Source organism: Rhinolophus hipposideros (assembly GCF_964194185.1).
Source record: "Rhinolophus hipposideros genome assembly, chromosome: 10".
In the NCBI taxonomy this organism is placed as follows: domain Eukaryota; kingdom Metazoa; phylum Chordata; class Mammalia; order Chiroptera; family Rhinolophidae; genus Rhinolophus; species Rhinolophus hipposideros.
The window spans coordinates 70,399,099-70,420,309 of NC_138056.1; the positions used below are offsets into that span (position 1 = coordinate 70,399,099).

Sequence of the window (21,211 nt, forward strand, 5' to 3'; positions counted from 1 at the left end):
CTTGCTTTTAGACTACTTCTAAGAACCATAGCTCTCAAAGCTATTATGTTAACTTTTCTATTTGTAATTCAGCTATGGTGGTATAGAGAAAAGTTTTCTGATCTGTATACTTTTGATTTTTAACTAGATACAATTTCAATGTTTACTGAAAATTAAGGTGTAAGTTGAAGAAAGAATAAAGTGTTTGTATTTTTAAATGGGACCATTTATCTAGGGAAGTCCTCAGATCCTGAAAAACTAAATTGATAATAATGTAATTCAGATCATAGACAACTGACTGAGACCTTTTCTGCCTCCTTCTAAGACATGTGTGCATGCTGTTGAGGTAGTAGATAGCAAAAAGGGACCCGTTGTCCTGATTTCTTAACTTCTAAAGGTCAGGTCACTTCATTTTGGGGAGTCTGAGATGCAGGATTATTACCCAAGATACACCTTCTCTTTTGCAATGGAGTTTGAGGCCTCAATACTTTCACAGCTTCTCACAAGGCATCCTGGGAGCCATTGTCCCTTAGTAATTCAAAATCAAACATATCTTCCCACTCCTAAGCTTAAAGAAATTAAAATTCTTGCACTCTCTGGGTCTGTCTTCGCCTTAACATCCTAACACTTATTCCCATTCTGCTTCGACCCTCAAAGTTTCAATTTTTTCCCTAACCTTTATGGTGGGATAAAAATGTGAAGCCCCTAGACCTTGCAGTACCATAAAGAAGATGGCCCCTCAGTGCAAACTCAGCAAGAATTTCAAAATCCAGAATCCACATATTAGATATGGCTTTCTAAATAGCAAAATGATCTCCCTAATTTGTAGATAAATTTTTCTTGTGTTACTATCACTGTAGGTAAAAAACCCACAGTTCTGTGCTCCTCCAACCTGAACTTCAGCTGTGCTTCTATGAGATGCAGAGGAGGCCATGGAGAAGCACTTTCATGCTCCTGCAACCTTATCTCATGTGTGTTCTGTACATGATTTATTCACTGCATGGAGCGGAGATCAAAGTGAAAGCAATTCTGAATAGTGACCATGTCATTTTTGCCATCCCTAAACTCAAATCAGATTCTGTGTTTTGATCTACATTAGCCCTATTCTGGGCTCAGATATCTCACCCTGATATGTTTATCTTCATTTGTATTTTTAATTTTGTCCTCTTTTGCAGCTACTTCTACCCTCCTCTGTACATTGTATAACCTTAACTCTGGACAAAATACTTTTCTGTTTGACACTAATTCTTTGTTGTTTCCTTCATCTTTCTTATCAATAACTTACACTTGGCCCAGCTGTATTTTCCCGTGGAATCCTTACCACTCCAACTCCTTCAAACTTAACGCAACAAATGGAGGGGACCTGCTTCCCAGAGCCACCTGTAGTCTTACTCTTCTTCAACTGCCCTTCACTTAAAGTTCATTTCCATTGGCTTAAAAACAGTTAAGATGTAAATGCACTTTAGAATGCAACTGATCAGGATATAAATGTACAGTAAATTTATTACAAACAAGAATAAAATTATTAACTATAATAAAATGTGAAAAGAAGAAAGAGTTGTTTTTGCAGCAAATTCTTATTACCTATAAAATACTATGGAATCACCTGGAAATAGTAAGATTTTTAAATAATGTGAAATTTATATACTAAAAGCACAAAGTTAGTCCTTATAATTGTCTTCAACAGAAATTATCTGTAGATTATATAGGTAACCATTTAGAATGAACATATAAATGAACATAATGTTCTCTTAAATTTTCCTAAGTATCTAGTATGGTTTAATTCTTTAAAGAAAAAGGAAAATCCTTTAAAGGGACAACAGACTCCAGGAAAACAAGTTGCAATTCACTTACAAGTTTTATTAGACATTGTTAAAATAGTTACTAGTAAGAGCATATATTGAACCATGTTTTCTTTTATAAAACTTTACAAAATTAAAGATTTCTAATTATACTTTTAACCCCTTAGATGTCATCTACAGTTAAAGGTTGGCTTAAATGTTTGAAACACTCAATAAAAAGAGAAGCTATGTGAAATCTTTCACATATTATCTAAAATAACTGTGAAACATGCATTATAATTTAAAATGAGATTACTTAAAATATGGATTATAAATTCTTCTAATTTTCATTGAAACAGATTTAATCTTGACAGGTGAGCTGTTTTTGGTCCATGTGCCCCATTGCATTCCAGTTGCCAGCAATTTTCCAGGGAAGTGATGAATGCCATTCAGATTTGCTAGACCACATTGGTTGAACCACCAGCCAGTGTTGTTATTGAGGTGACTGCAGCTTTTCACAGGTTGACCCTTCACCAGGCATGCAGGGTGACATCCATCATTATCAACATCTGATGTGCTGAAAGGCATTGCATTTTGATTATCGTCTGTTCTGAAGCCCCGGAATGCATCACCTGGGTAAAACAGAATTTTTTTAATGACTAAATTGAAAAGCACTTTTTGTAATTTTAATTGACTTTTACCAGCCTATTATGCAAAAGCACTGCATCTAGAAGTAAGACTTAAATTATTTCCTACAAGGTAACATATTACAAACTCTCCTCTAGATTATAATATTCCAAAATCTGATGATGAATTCCTCAACAGAATAGGGTTCTTTAAGTGGACATTTTACATAAAATCACAATCAAAAATGGAAGTTTGGCAGTATAGACATAATCAGATAATACAGACCAAAGATGATGGTGTATAGACCTGTCATTCTTCAGGGAAGAGTAATGTAATGATTGGTAATTTAGGAAATAAAAATAATTTCCACCTAATAAATTTTCACACCACTACCATTTTGCAACCCTTTAGATAGAAAGATATAAGTGAATGTGAAACTTCAACCTTTAAAAAACTTAGTTTGTAACTGCAAAAGTTGTTTGGTTTTATTTGTAAGCCAAGTTTATATAAAATGCCTATAACGCCCTCAAGAAAAAATTAGATACACTACTGAGATGTGCCTTTTCTTCAAGGCTCCCCACATGATATATGAATTAATTGGATAGAAATTAAAACAATACAATTTTTAAAGGGTTTCCATTGGACACCATATGTATGGTATCCCTCATACTCACAATAATCTTCAAAGATTAAATATCCTGGTCAAAGCAACCCATTTAACTAAGTGGCGGGGGCAAGAGTCATGTTTTGTTTTATAAAATTTATATAACTAAGATTCTAATTAGTCCCATCGTACCTAGATTTCACCTGTAGGTGAACTTTGCTAATATGTTTGAACTAAAAGTGAAGCTATGTAAAATCTTTAAAGAACTCAAAGCCCACGTTTGTTTTATTATGCTTCCAAATGTTTGGCATCTCTTGAGATACGTTTTTGAGGAGCGCTTCATTAGCAATGGTGGCCTATCCTATAACTTATACCCAGAGCCTCTGACTTGGTTCTTCATGGGAAACAAAATGCCCACATTGCAAGTGTTTGCAGAGAGAATATAGTTTCAACACCCACACAGTACAATACCTTTCAGAAGTTCAGATGAGAGGTATACAGTACTTACGGAGCACTGCCTAAATTATACGATCCCCTCACTGATACACTCCCTGAACAAAGTTCAACTGTCAAAAGGATCATACATCAGGTTGGGTCCTCTCTGGATTATATTTAATAAATTATTGCAAAAATATAATGCCTACGTCTATTATTTAAGAAATATCCAACGAAAACTCACCACCATGCTTTCGCTGAGGGTGTAATTGGAGAACATGGCACTTTGTTTTCCTTGAGAACCCAGACAAATTTATTTAGAGTTTTAGAATCAGGAATATATGTCTTTTTCATGAAACAAATGCATTGCTCGAATGTTCAACTTTCATATTTCTATTTTTTCTCTGAGCTAAAAGTCAAATTTGAAGCCACCTCTACTAGACACATGATCACATTTTACTCCCTTGTTTTTATCTATGTTTCTATCTTTACATGCTATTGACAACTTCTTTTATTTATTTTGATTATATTATGTGATCAACAATTGAAAGTCACTTAACAATAATATCGGAAAAATGTAGAGTAAGGCACGCCAAAATTTTAGAATTCTGTAATGAAGAAACTTTTTTGCCATTATAAAATTAATTCTCCACTTAGATCCTAATCATATTTTAGAGAAACCCCACATAAACTTTTCCTAATATAGTATTTCCATATCTTAATAATTCTTTACACTTTTAGAGATGAAGCGTTACAAATTATATATTGTAACTCTTTAAAATTTTCCCTCTGCGTCAATATTTGAAAGATTTCAGACTTTCACCTAATATCACAAAGCTAAACTCCCTCAGATGTCAGAGCTTCCAACCATACCAGACAACTCTTCAGACCCGTTATTTTCCTCCTTCTGCGCCTTGACTCAAGCTGCTCTCTTTGCCAACATTCATTTGCCAAAAGCCTATGCATTCCTCCAAGTACAGATCATCAATCGTTCTCAACTGCAAAGATGCCAACATTGTGGACGCAAATACCTGGGCCCAAATTTACTGAGTGAGATGCTGCAGGACTTTCAAAAGCTTCCCAGGTTGAATCTAATATAAACCCATTGTTGGAAACTACATTTTCATCATGATTTTCTATATGCAATCAATTGGAATTATTTTTGCCTTCCTTTATTTACAAAGCTCCATCAGTATTCTGTGTTCAGTTTTATTTATCTATCCCATCTATACTGTGATCACTTAAAGATCTAGGAATATATCATTTTTGGATTTCTAACACTGAAAAATGAACAATAAACAAGTACCATGATGAGCAACAAGAGAGTTGAATTTAGCATTTCTTAACTCAAATTTAAAATTTTAGCATCAAAATGTAAATTTAATATCAAGTATTTGGAAGTTCTAACAAGTTAAATTTATTTGGAAATGAGTAGATGCACCAAGGTACTAAGCTAGTTGTTCTATCAACCTGGGTTCTTGCCCTGCTCAGATGTGGTGAGCTGCAAATCTCGGGCAAATCACATAATCTTTCAGATTTCTTCACCTGTAAAGTGAGAAGAGTGAAGATCAGCTCTAACATTTTATGATTTCTTAATGCCAACATCTCTGAACTTGAAAATGTCAATAATACTTTCCCAGTCTAACCCACAAAGACTCTATCTAAAGAATCAACTGAGATTACTTGTGGCAAACTGTTTCAGAGTATAAAGCACTTCAAAATCATGATGCAGTGAGTGCAACAATCATAGCACTGTTTCAAAACTCAAAATATGACCAGTTTTCTCATTCCCAATCTTTTCTGTTATCCTTCATGTCATATACCAAGGGGAATGCATTACCTTTATCTTCACCTAATATTAACTCAGTTATATTTAAATCTTCTGGATAATTTTAGGAATAAAGAACTTACCAGCGTTTCCTGAATATCGTCCTAAGTGCATTTTAAAAAATCTTGTTTCATCTTCTAGCCAAAAGTTATCATATGATGCATAAGCAAATGTGTCCTCTTCAGATTCCAATGCCACATACAGCACAAAACTGGCATTTTTCTGATTTACTATATAAAAAATCTTTTTTAGTCCTAGCCAAAATTCGCCTGTAAAAATAAAATAAGCTTTTTAAAATATATTATAATACAAATGAGAATAACTATTATTGACTGTTTGGTGGTGTTTAATGTTTCATAATTCTGAAATGGCTCACATAAATCATTGGAGGGACTGGATGGCCCTCATTAAAATTATCAGTGTTTGCTTAATGTACAAAAAAAAAAAATCTTCCCACTTCTAATTCACTAGACTGGGGATAACTAGATTCTGTTTCATTTTTATTTCCCCCAATTAAATTCAAAAATTCATTTAAAGATTAATTAAGTAAAAAGTCAAGTTTTACCTTAAAACATATCAACAAAAAGCCAGGTGAAATATTATGACAGGTAAAAAAATGATGGGTATTGGTGAATATGAGGTTTAAACTCCAAATCAGCACCTCCTAAAGACACATTTCCTGATAATGCTCAGACAAAATTACTTTTTCTGTCTTTGAGAACAATGCTTTGTGAATAAATATTTCTTTGTTATAATGCAGCTTGTGAATTACCTATGAATGGAAACATAATATAGCAACACTGGATGAAGATTCCCAGGTTTAGGGTCAATATTTCCAAGATTGTAGATCCAGTATGAATCATTAAAGCCCCCTGCCTCCCAATTCACGCTGCACACTCCTTGCATGTTCTAGCCAACATCACGCCATAGCCTAAATGTGTATGCTCCCGTTCTGACATACAAGGTCTGACAATTAAGTTCACAAGCTTGTTGCAATGATGTTGTAAACGTTTTTTGGTATCAGAGGGATTATTCATTATGAATTTGTACCAACTGTAAAAACAGTTAACCAAGTTTACTATTTGGAAGTGCTGAAAAGGATTCATGAAAAAGTTACCAGGGGTGTCCAAACTGCGGCCCGCGGGCCAACTGCGGCCTGCAATCCATTTTTTATTGGCCTGCAGCATATTCCAAAAACATATTTAGTTTACTTAAATAAACCAGGTGAGGGAATACGTACTTTACATCGAGTGAGTGGCCGGCTGTTTGTGTATTTTACTGCATATGGCCGTTGGTAAAAACGTTGAAAAAAATTTGGACACCCCTGAGTTAGATGAACTGAACATTTCACCAACAATTCATGCCTCTTGCCTCACGACAATGCACCACCTTACACTGCACTGTCTATGAGGAAGTTTTTAGTCAGTAAATAAATAACTGTGTTGAAACACCCTCCATACTCACCTGATCTGGCCCCCAATGACTTCTTTTTTTACCCAAAGATAAAGGAAATATTGAAAGGAAGACATTTTGATGACATTCAGGACATCAAGGGTAATACAGTGACACCTCTGGTGACCATTCCAGGAAAAGAGTTCCCAAATTGCTTTGAAGGGTGGACTAGGCACTGACGTCGGTGCATAGCTTCCCAAAGGGGAGTACCTCTAAGGTGACCATTGTGATATTTAGCAATGAGGTATGTAGCACTTTTTCTAGAATGAGTTCATGAACTTAATTGTCTGATCTTATGTATCCCTCTACCTGAATCATGAAATTACTAAAGGAAGTCAGGGTCTAGTCAAAACAAACTTCAAAGTGCTGGGGAAGAGAGTGACAGTGACAGCATTGAAACTCTTAAAACTATAGCTAAGATACTAACTGCCTCCCCAGGGCTTACAGGGGTATTTTAGCTACACACTCACTTAGAATTGAAAATTATCCTGAAAAAGTACCGGAAGAAAGAAGTACAGGAAGTAAGACAGATCCCTAGGGGTCTGTGTAATGTCTTTTATCCTATAACTCTCTATTTAAAAGTCCTTGCCCTCTTTCCCCTCTACCCTACCCCCAAATTTAAGACTTAACAATACATTTAACTTAAACTCAAGTTTTTAAAAAATGTATGCCAAGTACAAAGCAGTGAAGGATAACTGCCTGAAAACCTTTCTGTCAAAAATCTCATCATTTCCCCATAGAAATAAGCATAATGTCAGGAAGATGACAATTCAGAGCCTGAATTCAGGAGGAAGCATTCACTGGACATTTAAAGGTTAATGCTGAGAAAATACAAGTATATTAACTGCACTCCATAGCATGGCAGCTATTTGGCCTTATACATAATATTTTATTACATTCCCTGTCCCTCCTAAAATCATTGGTATTCAGTATTAAATCCTCGGATGACATTATTATGGGATGCTAAAAAATTAAATTATAACAACAGTAACTTCAAATAACAGCATAAAAATGATCTAAATCACCTGCAAACATCCCAACTAATGTAAAATTATACAGTGTTCAGAAATACTGATATTTCTATTCACCCAGCAAAAATGATCCTGTTGAGTGGCAATAATGTGAACAGATATTACAATCAACCTGAGGTTTATATTTTTTAAATTTTAAACGTAGTGTTTTAATTGATATTTTTATTACTTCCAGTTCACATTATTTGAATTTGTACAACCACATACCTAAATTTTTTATTTCATTTGCTTGTGTAGACACAGCACACATCTAAAGAATTTCAAGGCTTAGGACCACCCTGCCCATTCAGTTTTTCATTCTACAAATAGTTGTTGAGCGCCTGCCAGAGTTCTGCTGGGTGCATAGTAGATACTAAATAAACACCTAATTTAGAAGTTTCGGTCAAATCTATTTTTAGATACATTTCAACAGGTATCTAAAAATAAATATTTCCAACTGAAGATATACTTATTTTAAATAATTTGTCACATTAAGAGAGTGATTTAAGTCATATTTTCGTGTTCAGTTCACTATTTTTACTAAATGCTTTGATCAAGGGACACAATCTATAGGTGTAATACCAAAAAAAAAAGATAAAGGAGAAATAAATAAAATTTGACCTAATAGGTCGCCAAATCCATCCCGATAATCACACCATAACCTTTGGAAATCAATTATCCCATCAATCCTTTTCTGTATCACAGTCCATCCACCTCCTCTGAAATCCATGTCACACATTACCTAAAATAGACCCAGAAAAGACAAAAATAACATACTATTATTTTCATTCTTTGATATAAAACTCATTCTTCACCCTTGAGCTTAAAGAAAGACTTTCACTTACAAGTTTCAATTCAATTGTATGACATTAATATATTCATATTTTTAATTTCTAAAAATAATTTTGTTTATCATGAAAACAAACTTGTACTTAACCTAAGTACAGTCTGTGTATCAGTCATTTTTTGTAAATGTACTGGTGTTTGTAGCGTTTTAAGGTTATTCTCTTACTCCTTAACTCTAAATATTTTTCAGTTGAATAACAGTACCGATAAGCTATGGAAGAGTGATGTATTTCTTTATAAATTAACTTTTCCTTTGAGTTAAAAATGCTGATTTAAAAATGAAACAATGTTAACTATGGCCATGTGCCTGTCTTTGATTGTTCTTTTTTCCAAAAGCCTGTTTTTGGACTGGAATTTTCAGACAGGAAGTCATTATCTGTGTCCATGTCAGCAGGCGCTCATAGATGCATGGGGTGGTACCGTGTATTAGGTTGGTGCAAAAGCAATTGCGGTTTTTGAAATTATTTCTAACGTTTTAAACTGCAACTACTTTTGCACCAAACTAATAAAATGCCTCTAAGAGGACACTGTAGGGAATCCATACAAGTGACGTAGGGAGTAATCATCTCCCTTAGAAACTTCCCTTGCACAGAGAAAGGCCGGGTGGAGGAAGTTAAGGAACCAACACTTTCCCACAAAAGAAGTAATTATGCATCCCACGCTTCAAAAGTTAGAAGCCTTCCTTTTTCCACATCTCTCCAGGCTCATTTTTGAATCTGTAGGTGAAGTAATTTAAGTAATTTAAAATTACTTCCCAACTAATTCCTAATTTTTTGACACTTTGTGAATATATGTCAAAAAATAATGTTAGTAACTCTGAGAAACTGGTAATATCTACTTACAAAAAAATTATTTTGTTATGCATTAAAATCTATTGATAAGGTGTGATATCAGTACCATAAACTTTCTTAAGCACAAAAACGTACCCAGAAAATATATATGTGTGTGTCCTGTAAATAACATATAATTTCTAGCAGAAATTTCTTCTAGAAATCCTAGTATAGAACTACTAAGAATAGACATGAGTGATTTATCATATTCGATTTAAGAATGAATCAGTTTCTCAGTCTGTCTTACACTTTAATGAATGTTTTCTTAAAATTATTAATTTCTTTTATGTGAAACTCATTAATTTCACATAAAATCACTTGTCATCCAAAAAAATATATAACTATATGTAAGAAGGGAAATCAAAGTATTTTTAGTAAGCTCCAAGGCAAAGCACACCATTATTTTCTAATACCCATAAGCTAATTAAAGTAAGTGAGTATTTATATTGCACAGTTTTGCCTACTATAAGGATAATATTAAGATCTTGCACCAAATGGATTTACTTTAAAAAGTATAAACCATGAAAACTCAAATAGAAAAGTGAAAGACTCTCTAGTTCTTTTAGATGTTTGTGGTTTCTACAAAGAATTCCAGAAAGCCAAAATTTTGAAACTGGAACTTTTACTAATTTATTTAAAAATTTTCAAGAAAAACATTAAATATTAAAACAAGTAAATTTTAACATTAGTTAAGTTGGTTGGATGCTTATGCTATTGATATAATAAGGGAAAACTTTACCTCAAATGGGTAGCTTGATCCTTCTGGATAGATTATATATAAACCACTTGGCGTTTTGATGACAGAGCCAATGGTGTCTTTAATATCAGTACAATCTAAACCTAAAAGTAAAATGAGCTATTTAGGATATTTTTAAGTGTACATTTAAGGCAATCATTTTAGTGTAGACTATTAATAGTGCTGTCTGAAATTATTATAATTTCCATTAATGATATGATGATTTTAACTCTTAGAAATGAAAAATGATCTCAATTTTAGAAATAGGAGAAAATACATGGAAGAACTGGGATTAAAGAATGTACACTGCAGGGGCAGCCAGATGGCTTAGTTGGTTTGAGTGCAAGCTCTGAATAACAGGATTGCAGGTTCGATTCCCTCCACAACTAGATTGAAGGCAAGGAGCTGCTGCTGTGCTTCCAGAGGGGTGGTCAGATGGCTCAGTTGGTTAGAGAGCAAGCTCTCAACAAGGTTGCCGGTTCCCACGTGGGATGGTGGGCTGTGCCCCCTGCAATTAAAGATTGAAAACAGCGACTGGTCTTGGAGCTAAGCTGTGCCCTCCACAACTAGATTGAAGGACAACGATTTGGAGTTGATGTCCCTGGAGAAACACACTGTTCCCCAATAGTCCCCAATAAAATTTTAAAAAATACATATATATATACATATATATGTATATATATATATATATATAAAATTTTTAAAAAGAATGTATGCTTCAGTAAACATAACATCACTGTTAGCTAGTAGTATTCAATACTGTTAATTTCGGATCAACATTTATCTAATATATTTTATAATTATACATTCTTTTGCCCAACAAATAGTGCCCTTTCAGGAATCTATGCTTATCTTGGGGGCATAATGTGTAAAGGTGATCTATATGTATGGAGACGAGAAAACCCAAAGGAGTAAGTAGATTAACTACTATTGACATATCCTTGACTACTCTATTTTCAGAGACTCTGATGTGTTGGGGACGACTATTACCCATAGCAAAGGGAGGAGAGGGGAAAAATCATTTTCTTCACAAAGAAGAAATTAATCCGAAAGCTGGAGCCTGCTCTGTTGATAACAGAACAATAGCACCCTATAATCACCCTCTCCAAAGCATTCCAGAGAATTGTAAACATAGTATGTGGATATAGATATTACATTTTATTTTAAGATACTTTACTTTGTATTATCTTTTGTAAATGTCATAAAATAAATTCAACCCTTACAAGTGTCAATTATCCAGAGAAACAAACATGTGAAACCCTGGGACTCCGGAGCCAGGAACCTGGGTTCGAGAGCTAGTTCTACTTGTTACTAGCTAAGAATAGCTAAGAATGCTTAGCCTCCTTTTTTTATCATGTGGAATATCATAATAATGATCATGATAATGATCATGATAATAATGCACCCTTAACTCATCAGCCACTCCACCCCTGCACCAACTCCAAGTAGTTCCCCAGAATGGAATGCCCTTCATAGTGTTATTCTGATGATTTACATCATAAGGCGTTATATAAAGCACTTAGCATAGCGTAGCATAGAGTAAGTACTGAGAAGATGTCATCTACAAATGTTAGCTATAAAATTGTTTGCTTTCTCCTTCATTTCCAGGAGACATAGATTTGTTGCCTCTGTTCTGAATTGCTAAGACATTCTATAGTAACTTTATGCTCAGAAATATGATAGAAGTTTCACAATGAAAGACTGATCTGGGTTGGAATATCTGCTTTGCCATCACCATTCAAATAAGCATGAACAGCTTATTTAGATTTTTCTGGGCTGCGTATTCCTCATCTGATGATGATCCCCATCACAGCAAACCCTTATATTGTCTTACTACGCATCGGGCAATATTTTAGGGACTTTTCATGTATTTACGCATTTAATCCTCAGAACAACCTTATGAGATAGATACTATCAGTTTACCGATAAGAAAACAGTGGATGAGGGATTTGAAGAAATAAGTCTGACATCAGACTCCATGCTCTTCACTACCATGTTATGCTACCTACGTAGGGGTGGTTATGAAAAACAAGTGAGATACATTAAAATAATAAAAAATAACAAAATAACATGTGAAAATGGCTGCCTATGCCTGACACAGAGGAGAGTTACAGTAACTGTTTATTCTCTTCCCTTTGCAAGGAAAAAAAAGAGATGATACACTACTAGGTCCTCAATAATATTCATCTGCTTGGAATGTTTTAATATTGATTCACATTTGTAAGATTTGTGGGGCATTTTTCTTAGAAACCCAAACCTCTGGGAATTACTATAGTGTATATTAGTACAAAAAAGTGTTAAAATCCAGTTTATTTCTGCTTTATTTCCTTTTCAAATTTTAAGCCCCAATTTGACATGTTTCAAAGAAATCAAAAAATATATATATATTTTTTTTACAGGTGGGAGGAACTCTGCAAATTCTTTTCTTCTAACTGAAGATTAATTATTTATAAAATGTAAAGGGGAGCCCAGAATTTAATTACATAAACTATGCTATTTTCAACAGATTCAGGGTATCTGTATACAGCCATGGCTTTTGAACAGAAAAGTTTCCCAGTTCAGGAAAGTACACACAGTGTGGGTTGAAGTTTGCATAATGGCAGCTATTATTCCTCCAGTCTGTTAGATAATAGTGAACTGTGTTTTTTAAACAAAACTACTAAATGCACCAACCTGTCCAGGAAAATTTTAAGCAATAAAAGACAAGTATGAAAAGGCTGAAATATCAAAGTTCTCACCATGTGACTGAACTGGTCTGTGAGGAAAAGGATCCAGTTGTTTTCTAAAAACTTCAGTACTCAAAAGAAGAACTCGATTCATGAGCTCATTAACCTAAATACACATGCACACATTTAAGCAAATTTATATTTGAACAAACCTCCTTTATCTGAATTTTATAACTGATATCTCTCTTAGCCTCTTATAAATCCAGCTCTGAAATGTATATAATGTCCATTTTCTACATTGAATCCCTGTTTTAACAAAGCAGGAAAGACATAGCTAAATAGCAATTATTAAGTTCATTACCATTTACCTCCTGCACATTGCTTTTATCTGCTCATTTCTTCATTTGACGGCTCTTGCAGGTCTGTTCTTTATAGTATCTTGCCTGAACCATTGCTGTGGTTTCTTACCCGGTTTCCCTGCCTCTGCCTCTGCTCACACTCAAGTCATCCTCCCAACCAGCTGCCAATTTAACTATTTCATATCCCTGCTCAGACACCTTGGTGACTCTTAGTGTGGTATGATTTAGTTCTTATTTCTTTAAGTCAATTTTCCTTAGGCACCCTTAACTCATCAGCCACTCCACCCCTGCACCAATTCCAAGCAGTTCCCCAGAATGAAATGTCCTATTGTTCTTACCTAACCTTTGTGACATTTGAAGCATCTGTTTATCTTTCACAACTCAGCTCATGAGCTCTATCATCTGAAAAGGTTTCTGGAATCTCAGATCTTGCATATCTTTTTTTTTTTTTTTGTCATTCTAACATTTGCATTCTAACATTTGCAACACATTTTTCTGCTCTCCTAGACTGTATGACCCTTAAGTGAAAGTCCATTTTTTTGTTACTGCTTTCTGTTTCCCTGAGGCTTACCGTGCTGCCTCTAACATAGTATGCACTAATTAGATGTCTGGACATAGATGCATTACAAAATTAAATAATTGCACCTCTAGATAATTATATCAATGCATACATACAATAACCACACAATACTAAAAAGAATCATACCTGATTAGATAAGTAATCCAAGGAAGCTTGTTGCTCATCCATTATAGTTCTTAGTAGTTTTTTGGTACTTCGTGTGTAAGAAATAATAGAATTTTGCAAATTTCCTTAAATCATAATAAAAAGTGTTTGCTAAATATTATATTATTATAGAAACTAATTACAATAAAAAATAACGGCTTTCACATGATTTTGAATAAATATGTAAACAATATCTCTAAATACTCAGAATTATATATTCCAGTTAGTATATATATATATATATATATATGTATATATATATATATATATACATATATATATATATATGTATATACACTCAGGATTAACCAAAAAAACAACTGTTTTAACAATTCTTAATAAAACTATGCTTCCTAATAATTTCGATTACCTTCAGATAATTTAATTTGATATAATTGAGAGACAAAATTCTGAATATCATTTCTCACTTTATAAGATGAGAGGTGTAGAAGCAGAAAGTCCAAGACTCATCCATTCTTACTATATAAGAAAGTAAAAGGTAATAATCCCCCTTTATGCAATTTAATTTTTAAAATAAATCTCTTTTAATTTTTTCTATTAATGCTGTATTTTTATATAAACAAATTGCAAACATATACATATACACACATAATAAATCTTAGTCAAAAGTTTTGGTTGGTTAGTTTCTGATTGAATTTTCACTATAGTTTTGTGAATTTTCACTAGACATTTTTAATTTTAAAACAATCTTACTTATAAAACATTTGTAAGAATAGTACAAAAAACTTTTTCCTAAATCATTTTAGAGTTTGCTGCCATGATGTCCCTGGATATTTCAGTGTGTATTTCTTACACCAAAGACATTCTTTACAACACAACCATCAAAACCAGAAAATAAACATTGACTATTATGTATTTCTCAGACCACAAGCAAGTTTCTCTACTTATACTGATGATGTCCTTTATAACAAAAGGAATTGCACACTATTGCATACATCATTCTTTAAAAAAAATTATTTTCTTTCTATGTTCTTAACTTTCACTCTAGCAATAGAATCACATTAATAATTCTTGATATTTTAAAGTCTACTTCACTCTGCTTCATCTCTCGTTTTCACTTCAGTCTCTCACTTTCTGTTAGATTCTTCCTGATTTTAGACAGCTGTTAGTGGACCTAAATCTGTACTCACTGGTTTGAGAAGCCTAAGACACTTGTGTTACACATACAATATTAAGCACATTCAAATGAGCTTTTTATACTTTCTGACCTAAGAATTAAAGTCCTGTAAGAGCTGCCTCAGATCATCATCACCTTCTCCATTTCTGATTCCCCTTCTTCATCCCATCCCACTATATACATACAACACACCATGAAAATAACTGCATTGTTACCATATAGTTTTAAACAAAAATTGAGATTTTAAAACTTTTTGTTTTTATGCTTGGTTGCATAAATTGCTGTGAACTTATATTATACCAATTGCTGCAATTATTCAGTATTGAATTCCCCCCCTCAAAACTAAGGTGAAATTTCCTAGTGTTTCAAATGGAAGCAAAAAAATAGCCCTAGACTTATTGATACAATACTACTCTCAGTGCCCTCTGGCTTGCTCCTTCCTTCTGTGGTCTATTGATGCCACAGAGCTACATAAAACAAAGATTTATTCATTTACCAAATATTTACTAGGCACGTACTATGTGCCAAGCACAAAACGTCTGGCCTAGAATGATCAGGATATGTATAGAATGACCCAAACAAAAGCAAAGGTATATTTTGTCTATGTCTACCCTAGAAATAATAAATCATATACCTTTATAATTGTTGTTACTTTTAATACTTACTACACATGAAATGTTTTTCTTCTCGTGTAATTTTAGTTTTAACATCACATGATTCCTCACAATCTTCCTTATAAACAGCATCATTACTTTTACTTTCATTGTTTGCATTAGATATATCTTCTACAATGTTAACTACTGGAGAATCCTTTACATTAAAAAATAGAAATAAGAAAAAGTATTTGAAGTATGTTATATGGGCTAATACACAATAAATAGAAAAGGTATAGGGAAAAGATGACATTTCATGACACAATAAGATGGTCATCATTAGAAAAGAAAATGTAATGAATTGGTTAGTTCAAACTTCCACAAATAAACTCTATGGGTAGATTTTGGGGTATGCATAAGTATATGTTAATTCAAAATTTTTGCTCTTCCAGGAACCCTGTAGATAACAAAATCCACTAATGCTCAAGTCCCTTACGTAAAATGGCATAGAATTTGCATATAACTTATGAGCATCTTCCTGTACTTTAAATCATATCTAAATTATTTGTAATACCTAATACAATGTAAATGCTCTGTAAATAGTTGTTATACTGTATTGTTTAGGAAATAATGACCCCCAAAAAAGTCGGTATCTGTTCAGTGTATATGCTGCATTGTAGGCCTAACTACATGGTAAATGTCAGCAACAATGTAACTTTTTTTCAAAATATTTTCAATTCACAGCTTGTTGAATATGTTAGCCCTCTGTACCCCATGGATACAGAGAGCCAACTACATTTCGAGTCTACTTCCTATAACTATGTCTCTATGACCTTGACCTTTAACTTTTACACATTTCTATGTGTAATGCAGTGCTGAGCCATCCTTCTTCCAGGAATCTTACAATTTGGAGTTCCTTGAACATGGACTAAGAAGATTCACTGAGATATCTACATTTCTATGCCAAATAGATTTTCTGCCAGCAATTAATAGGAATCATTTTGGGAGGTGGGGAAGAAGGGTAGGAAGAATGTGTAGGAAAATTGTCTCTTTTGTACAAGCTAAAGTATTTAGAGATTTGAAAAGTAATATCAGGTTTTAAAGGTATCACTGGTAATAGGAAAAAGGCATGGAATTTTGCTTTGCAAAATCAACAAAAGGTCATTTTTAAAAGTCTGTCATTCCAAAGGTATCTATTCTTGTTGGTACTATTTGTGTCTTCAATGTTAAAATATTCTTTGGAAGAAGTTATATAGATTTAGATAACTCTGTTACTATAAGAAAATAATAACAAGCTTTGTCTTCCTTCAACCTGGATATTGAGAGAAATGTAAAGAGCTAACCATATTATAAAAATTATCTGCCCCCAAAATATATTCACATTTTGTTTCATAAATCTATTTTTAACCTTTTGCTCTCTCTCTTCTACTCCTATAATAACTGACATACTAGATGTTTTTAAAGAAAAACCTAGGTTACAACTATATTTTTTCAGATCTAAATAAGATTCTTAAATATTTAGTATTTTAGAGAATTAGATTATTAATATTTCTGTAGGTTTCCTAGAATTTATTCTTTCTTCAACCTTGGAACTTTGAAATTTGCTATTCATACAGTGGTCGATACATTTCATTACTTTTAAAAATAACAAACCAACATTTAAATATGTAGAATTCAAATCCCCATCTACTCATAGTATTGTACATACTATATTACCTACTATTCTGACATTGTTTTGAATAAAATTTTCTAATTTCCTAGGTAATCGCTCATAATACTTTATTTGAAATACAAAATTTTATAGAATAGTTTTTAAGTGAATTTTTAAATGACCTAGTGGATACTTCATTATCAAAGTTAATCAGACATTTGCTAGCTAATATTTTAACCAAGGCCTGCAATTTTAAAAAAAAAATATTTTCACAAGATACATGTTAAGACTCAATTCTTAGTTTATGGTTTCCTAAGTTTAAATATAACATCATTTAAGCAAAGTTTCAGCACTTCTAAATAAACACTAATTTTTCCATAAATTATACTGGGTAGTACAATTAATCTTTTCAAACATCTAATATGTATTTTTAAAATCATATAATCATGCTTTCCTAGCTAAAATAATATTGCTGAAGCTCTTACCGTAGATTGATGTACACAGTTACCTTGCATAGCTTCTCCACAAATAAAAATAAATATATTTAAGAACAAAAGTGAGGTTTGGGAAAGATACATCATATTTTAATTCGAGAAATAAAAAACTTCTTCAAATATCAGTCAGCTCTCTGTGGAAAAAACTACAGTGCATAGAGTCTTCAGTCAAAACCTCTGGAAAGTGTACAAAAAAAACAGAAGGCAATACTTACTATTAGTTTCCATGCCCTCGTTTGAAACAACGCCCTTCATATGAAAAACAAGGTAACCTCTAGAAAGCCTGTGATTTGAAATTATAAAAACCCTTTTTTATCACTACGTGCCTGCATTATAAATCCATGCTTTTGGAATATAGGTGATAGATATATAGATAGAAGACAGATAGATAGATAGATAGATAGATAGATAGATAGATAGATAGATAGACAAATGAATTGATAAATTCATCTAGTTTTTATCAGTCAGTTTGTTTGTTTTTTTGCCTTAGGAAAAAATGCCTTTGATAAGATATACCTCAATAATTGTAAACTGGTTTGCATAAAAATAATGAGAAAGTAGAAATGAGTGATGAAGTGGAAATAGTATTACCTCGGAACTATTTCTACTGTGGACACTGAGGAAAAAAGATACATACCATGTTTCCCCCAAAATAAGCCCTACTCCAAAAATAAGCCCCAGTTAAGATTGTCAGCCAGACACATTTGGTATGTTATGACGATGTTCCAGAAGATGACATGACTGTATTTGAATAAATGTATATTGTTGTACATGAAAAATAAGACATCCCCTGAAATACGCCCTAATGCGTCTTCTGGAGCAAAAAAATAATTTAAGACCCGGTCTTATTTTCGGGGAAACATGGTAGTAAGAAGGGCTCCTGGTGGCTAACTGGGCTCAAATTTTAAAAAACAGAGCCTACCTAGCAGCCAATTCTACACAGGGGCCTGTCATGCAAACTGCACTTCAGGAAGAAGCCTGCACTAAGCTGCCTGCCTCCTGCATTGAACCCCTGCCTGCACTGTTTTCCTGCCATCTGAGCCAGCCCTTCCTAAGGAGTTACTGGAATAGTATTTCAACCAATAGGACTGGGGCTTTCTCATTCAATTGGAACAGTGCAGCTATTTTCCCATTAGCATCTTTTTTTAAAGATTTTTTTAATATAGCTCACATACAACATTACATTAGTTTCAGGTGTACATTACAGTTAATCAACAGTTATATACATAAAGAAGTGATCATCATAAGTCCAGCACCTTCTGACACCGTACCACGCTATCACAATATTATTGACTATACTCCCTATGCTGTACATTACATCCCCATGACTTATTTCTTTTATACCTGGAAATTTGAACTTCTTATTCCCTTTTACCTTTCCCCACCTTTTTAATTTTTCAGTTACAGTTGACATTCAATATTATTTTATATTAATTTCAGTTATACAGCATAGTGGTTAGGTATTTATATAATTTCAGAAGTGATCCCCTTGATTAGTCTAATACACACCTGGCACTATACAATTATTACCATATTATTGACTACATTCCCTATGCTTTACATCCCTATGACTATTTTGTAACTACCAATTTGTACTTATTAATCCGTTCCCCTTTTTCACCTACATCCAACACCCCTCCCATTTGGCAACCATCAAACGTTCTCTGTATCTATGAGTTTGTTTCTATTTTGTTTGTTTGTTTATTTTGTTCTTGAGATTCCACATACAAGCAATCACATTGCATCTGTCTTTCTCCATCTGACATACTCCACTCAGCACAATACCCTCCAGGTCCATCCATAGGTGCTGCAGAAGGCAAGAACCCATTCCCTTCCCTGGCCAAGCAGTATTCCATTGTATATATGTACCACCTCCTCTTCATCTATTCACCCTTGGACAGACACCCAGCCTGCCTCCACATCTTGGCCATTGTAAATAATTCTGCAATGAACATATGGATCCGCACGTCCCATCAAAGTAGCATTTAGGTTTCTTCAGATAAATATCCAGAAGTGGGATTACTGGGTCCTTCTTTGTCTCTTGCTATAACCTTTGTTATAAAGTCTACTTTGTCTGGAATAAGTACTGCTACTCCAGATTTTTTTTAATTTCCATTTTCATGAAATATCTTTTTCCCACTTCTTTACTTTCAGTCTGTGTGTGTCTTTCGATCTGAAGAAAGTCTCATAGACAGCATATGTAAGGGTCTTGTTTTCTTATCCATTCAGCCACCCTATCTTTTGATTGGAGCATTTAATCCATTCACGTTTAAAGTAATTGTTGATAAATATGTAGTTATTGTCATTTTATTATTCATATTTTTTATGGGTTAGGGCTCTTTTTCTTCTTAAAGAAGTCCCTCTAAGATTCCTTGTAATACCGGTTTGGTGGTTATAAACTCCTTTAGCTTTTCCTTGTCTGAGAACCTCTTTATCTGTCCTTCAATTCTAAATGATAGCTTTGCTGGCTAGAGTAATCTTGGTTGTAGGTCCTTGCTTTTCATTGCTTTTAATATTTCCTGCAATCTCTCTGGCCTGTAAATTTTCTGTTCACAAATCAGCTGATAGTCTTATGGAAACTTCCCTGTACACAACAAACTGCTTTTTTTTTTTCTTTTCCTGTTTTTAAGATTCTTTCCTTGTCTTTAACGTTTGGCATTTTAATTATGATATGTCTTGGTGTGGGCCTCTTCGGTTTCATCTTGTTTGGGACTCTCTGCACTTCCTGGGCTTGTATATCTATTTCCTTCACCAGGTTAAAGAAGTTTTCTGTCATTAGTTTTTCAAATAGGTTTTCAATTCCTTGCTCTCTGTCTTCTTCTTGGGGTGCCCCTATGATGTAAATGTTGGTACACTTGATGTTGTCCAGGAGGTCCCTTAAACTGTCCTCATTTTTTTGAGATTCTTTTTTGGTTTTGATGTTCTGATTGGGTCTTTTCTGTTATCTTCTAAATCAGTGTTTCAGTCCTCTGCTTCATTTAATAAACTGTTCATTCCTTCTAATGTATTCTTCATTTCAGTTATTGTTTTCTTTATTTCTGACTGCTTCTTTTTATGGTTTCTATCTCCATTTTTATGTTTCCTATCTCTTTGTTGAAGTTCTCCCTGAGATCATTGAGCATTCTTATAACCAGTGTTTGGAACTCTGCATCTGGTAGATTGCTTGCCTCTGTTTTGTTTAGTTCTTTTTCTGGAGCTTTGTTCTGTTCTTTTATTTGAAACATGTTTCTTTTTATCCCCATTTTGGCTGCCTCCCTGTGTTTGTTTCTATGTATCGGTAGGGCTCCTATGTCTCCCAGTCATAGTAGAGTGGTCTTATGTAGTTAAGTGTCCTGTGGGGCCCAGTGACACATTCTCCCTAGTCACCAGAGCTGGGTGCTCCAGGAGTGTCCCTTTTGGATGTTTTGGATGTTTTGTGTGACCTCCTGCTGTAGTTGAGCCTTGGTTGCTGTTTGCAC

At 33.7% G+C, this 21,211-nt stretch overlaps 1 protein-coding gene across 1 annotated transcript; it reads right to left on the reverse strand.

The window, feature by feature from the left end:
• Positions 1-1,820: 1,820 nt before the first annotated feature.
• ANGPTL5 (angiopoietin like 5) lies at positions 1,821-17,840 on the reverse strand (the record flags this gene model as incomplete). The annotated part of the gene is made up of 8 exons (XM_081062782.1): positions 1,821-2,392; positions 5,338-5,523; positions 8,338-8,458; positions 10,132-10,232; positions 12,867-12,960; positions 13,860-13,963; positions 15,681-15,825; positions 17,745-17,840. 8 exons carry the CDS (start codon positions 17,838-17,840, stop codon positions 2,073-2,075), a joined length of 1,167 nt encoding a protein of 388 aa, XP_080918908.1. The 3' UTR covers positions 1,821-2,072.
• Positions 17,841-21,211: the final 3,371 nt, after the last annotated feature.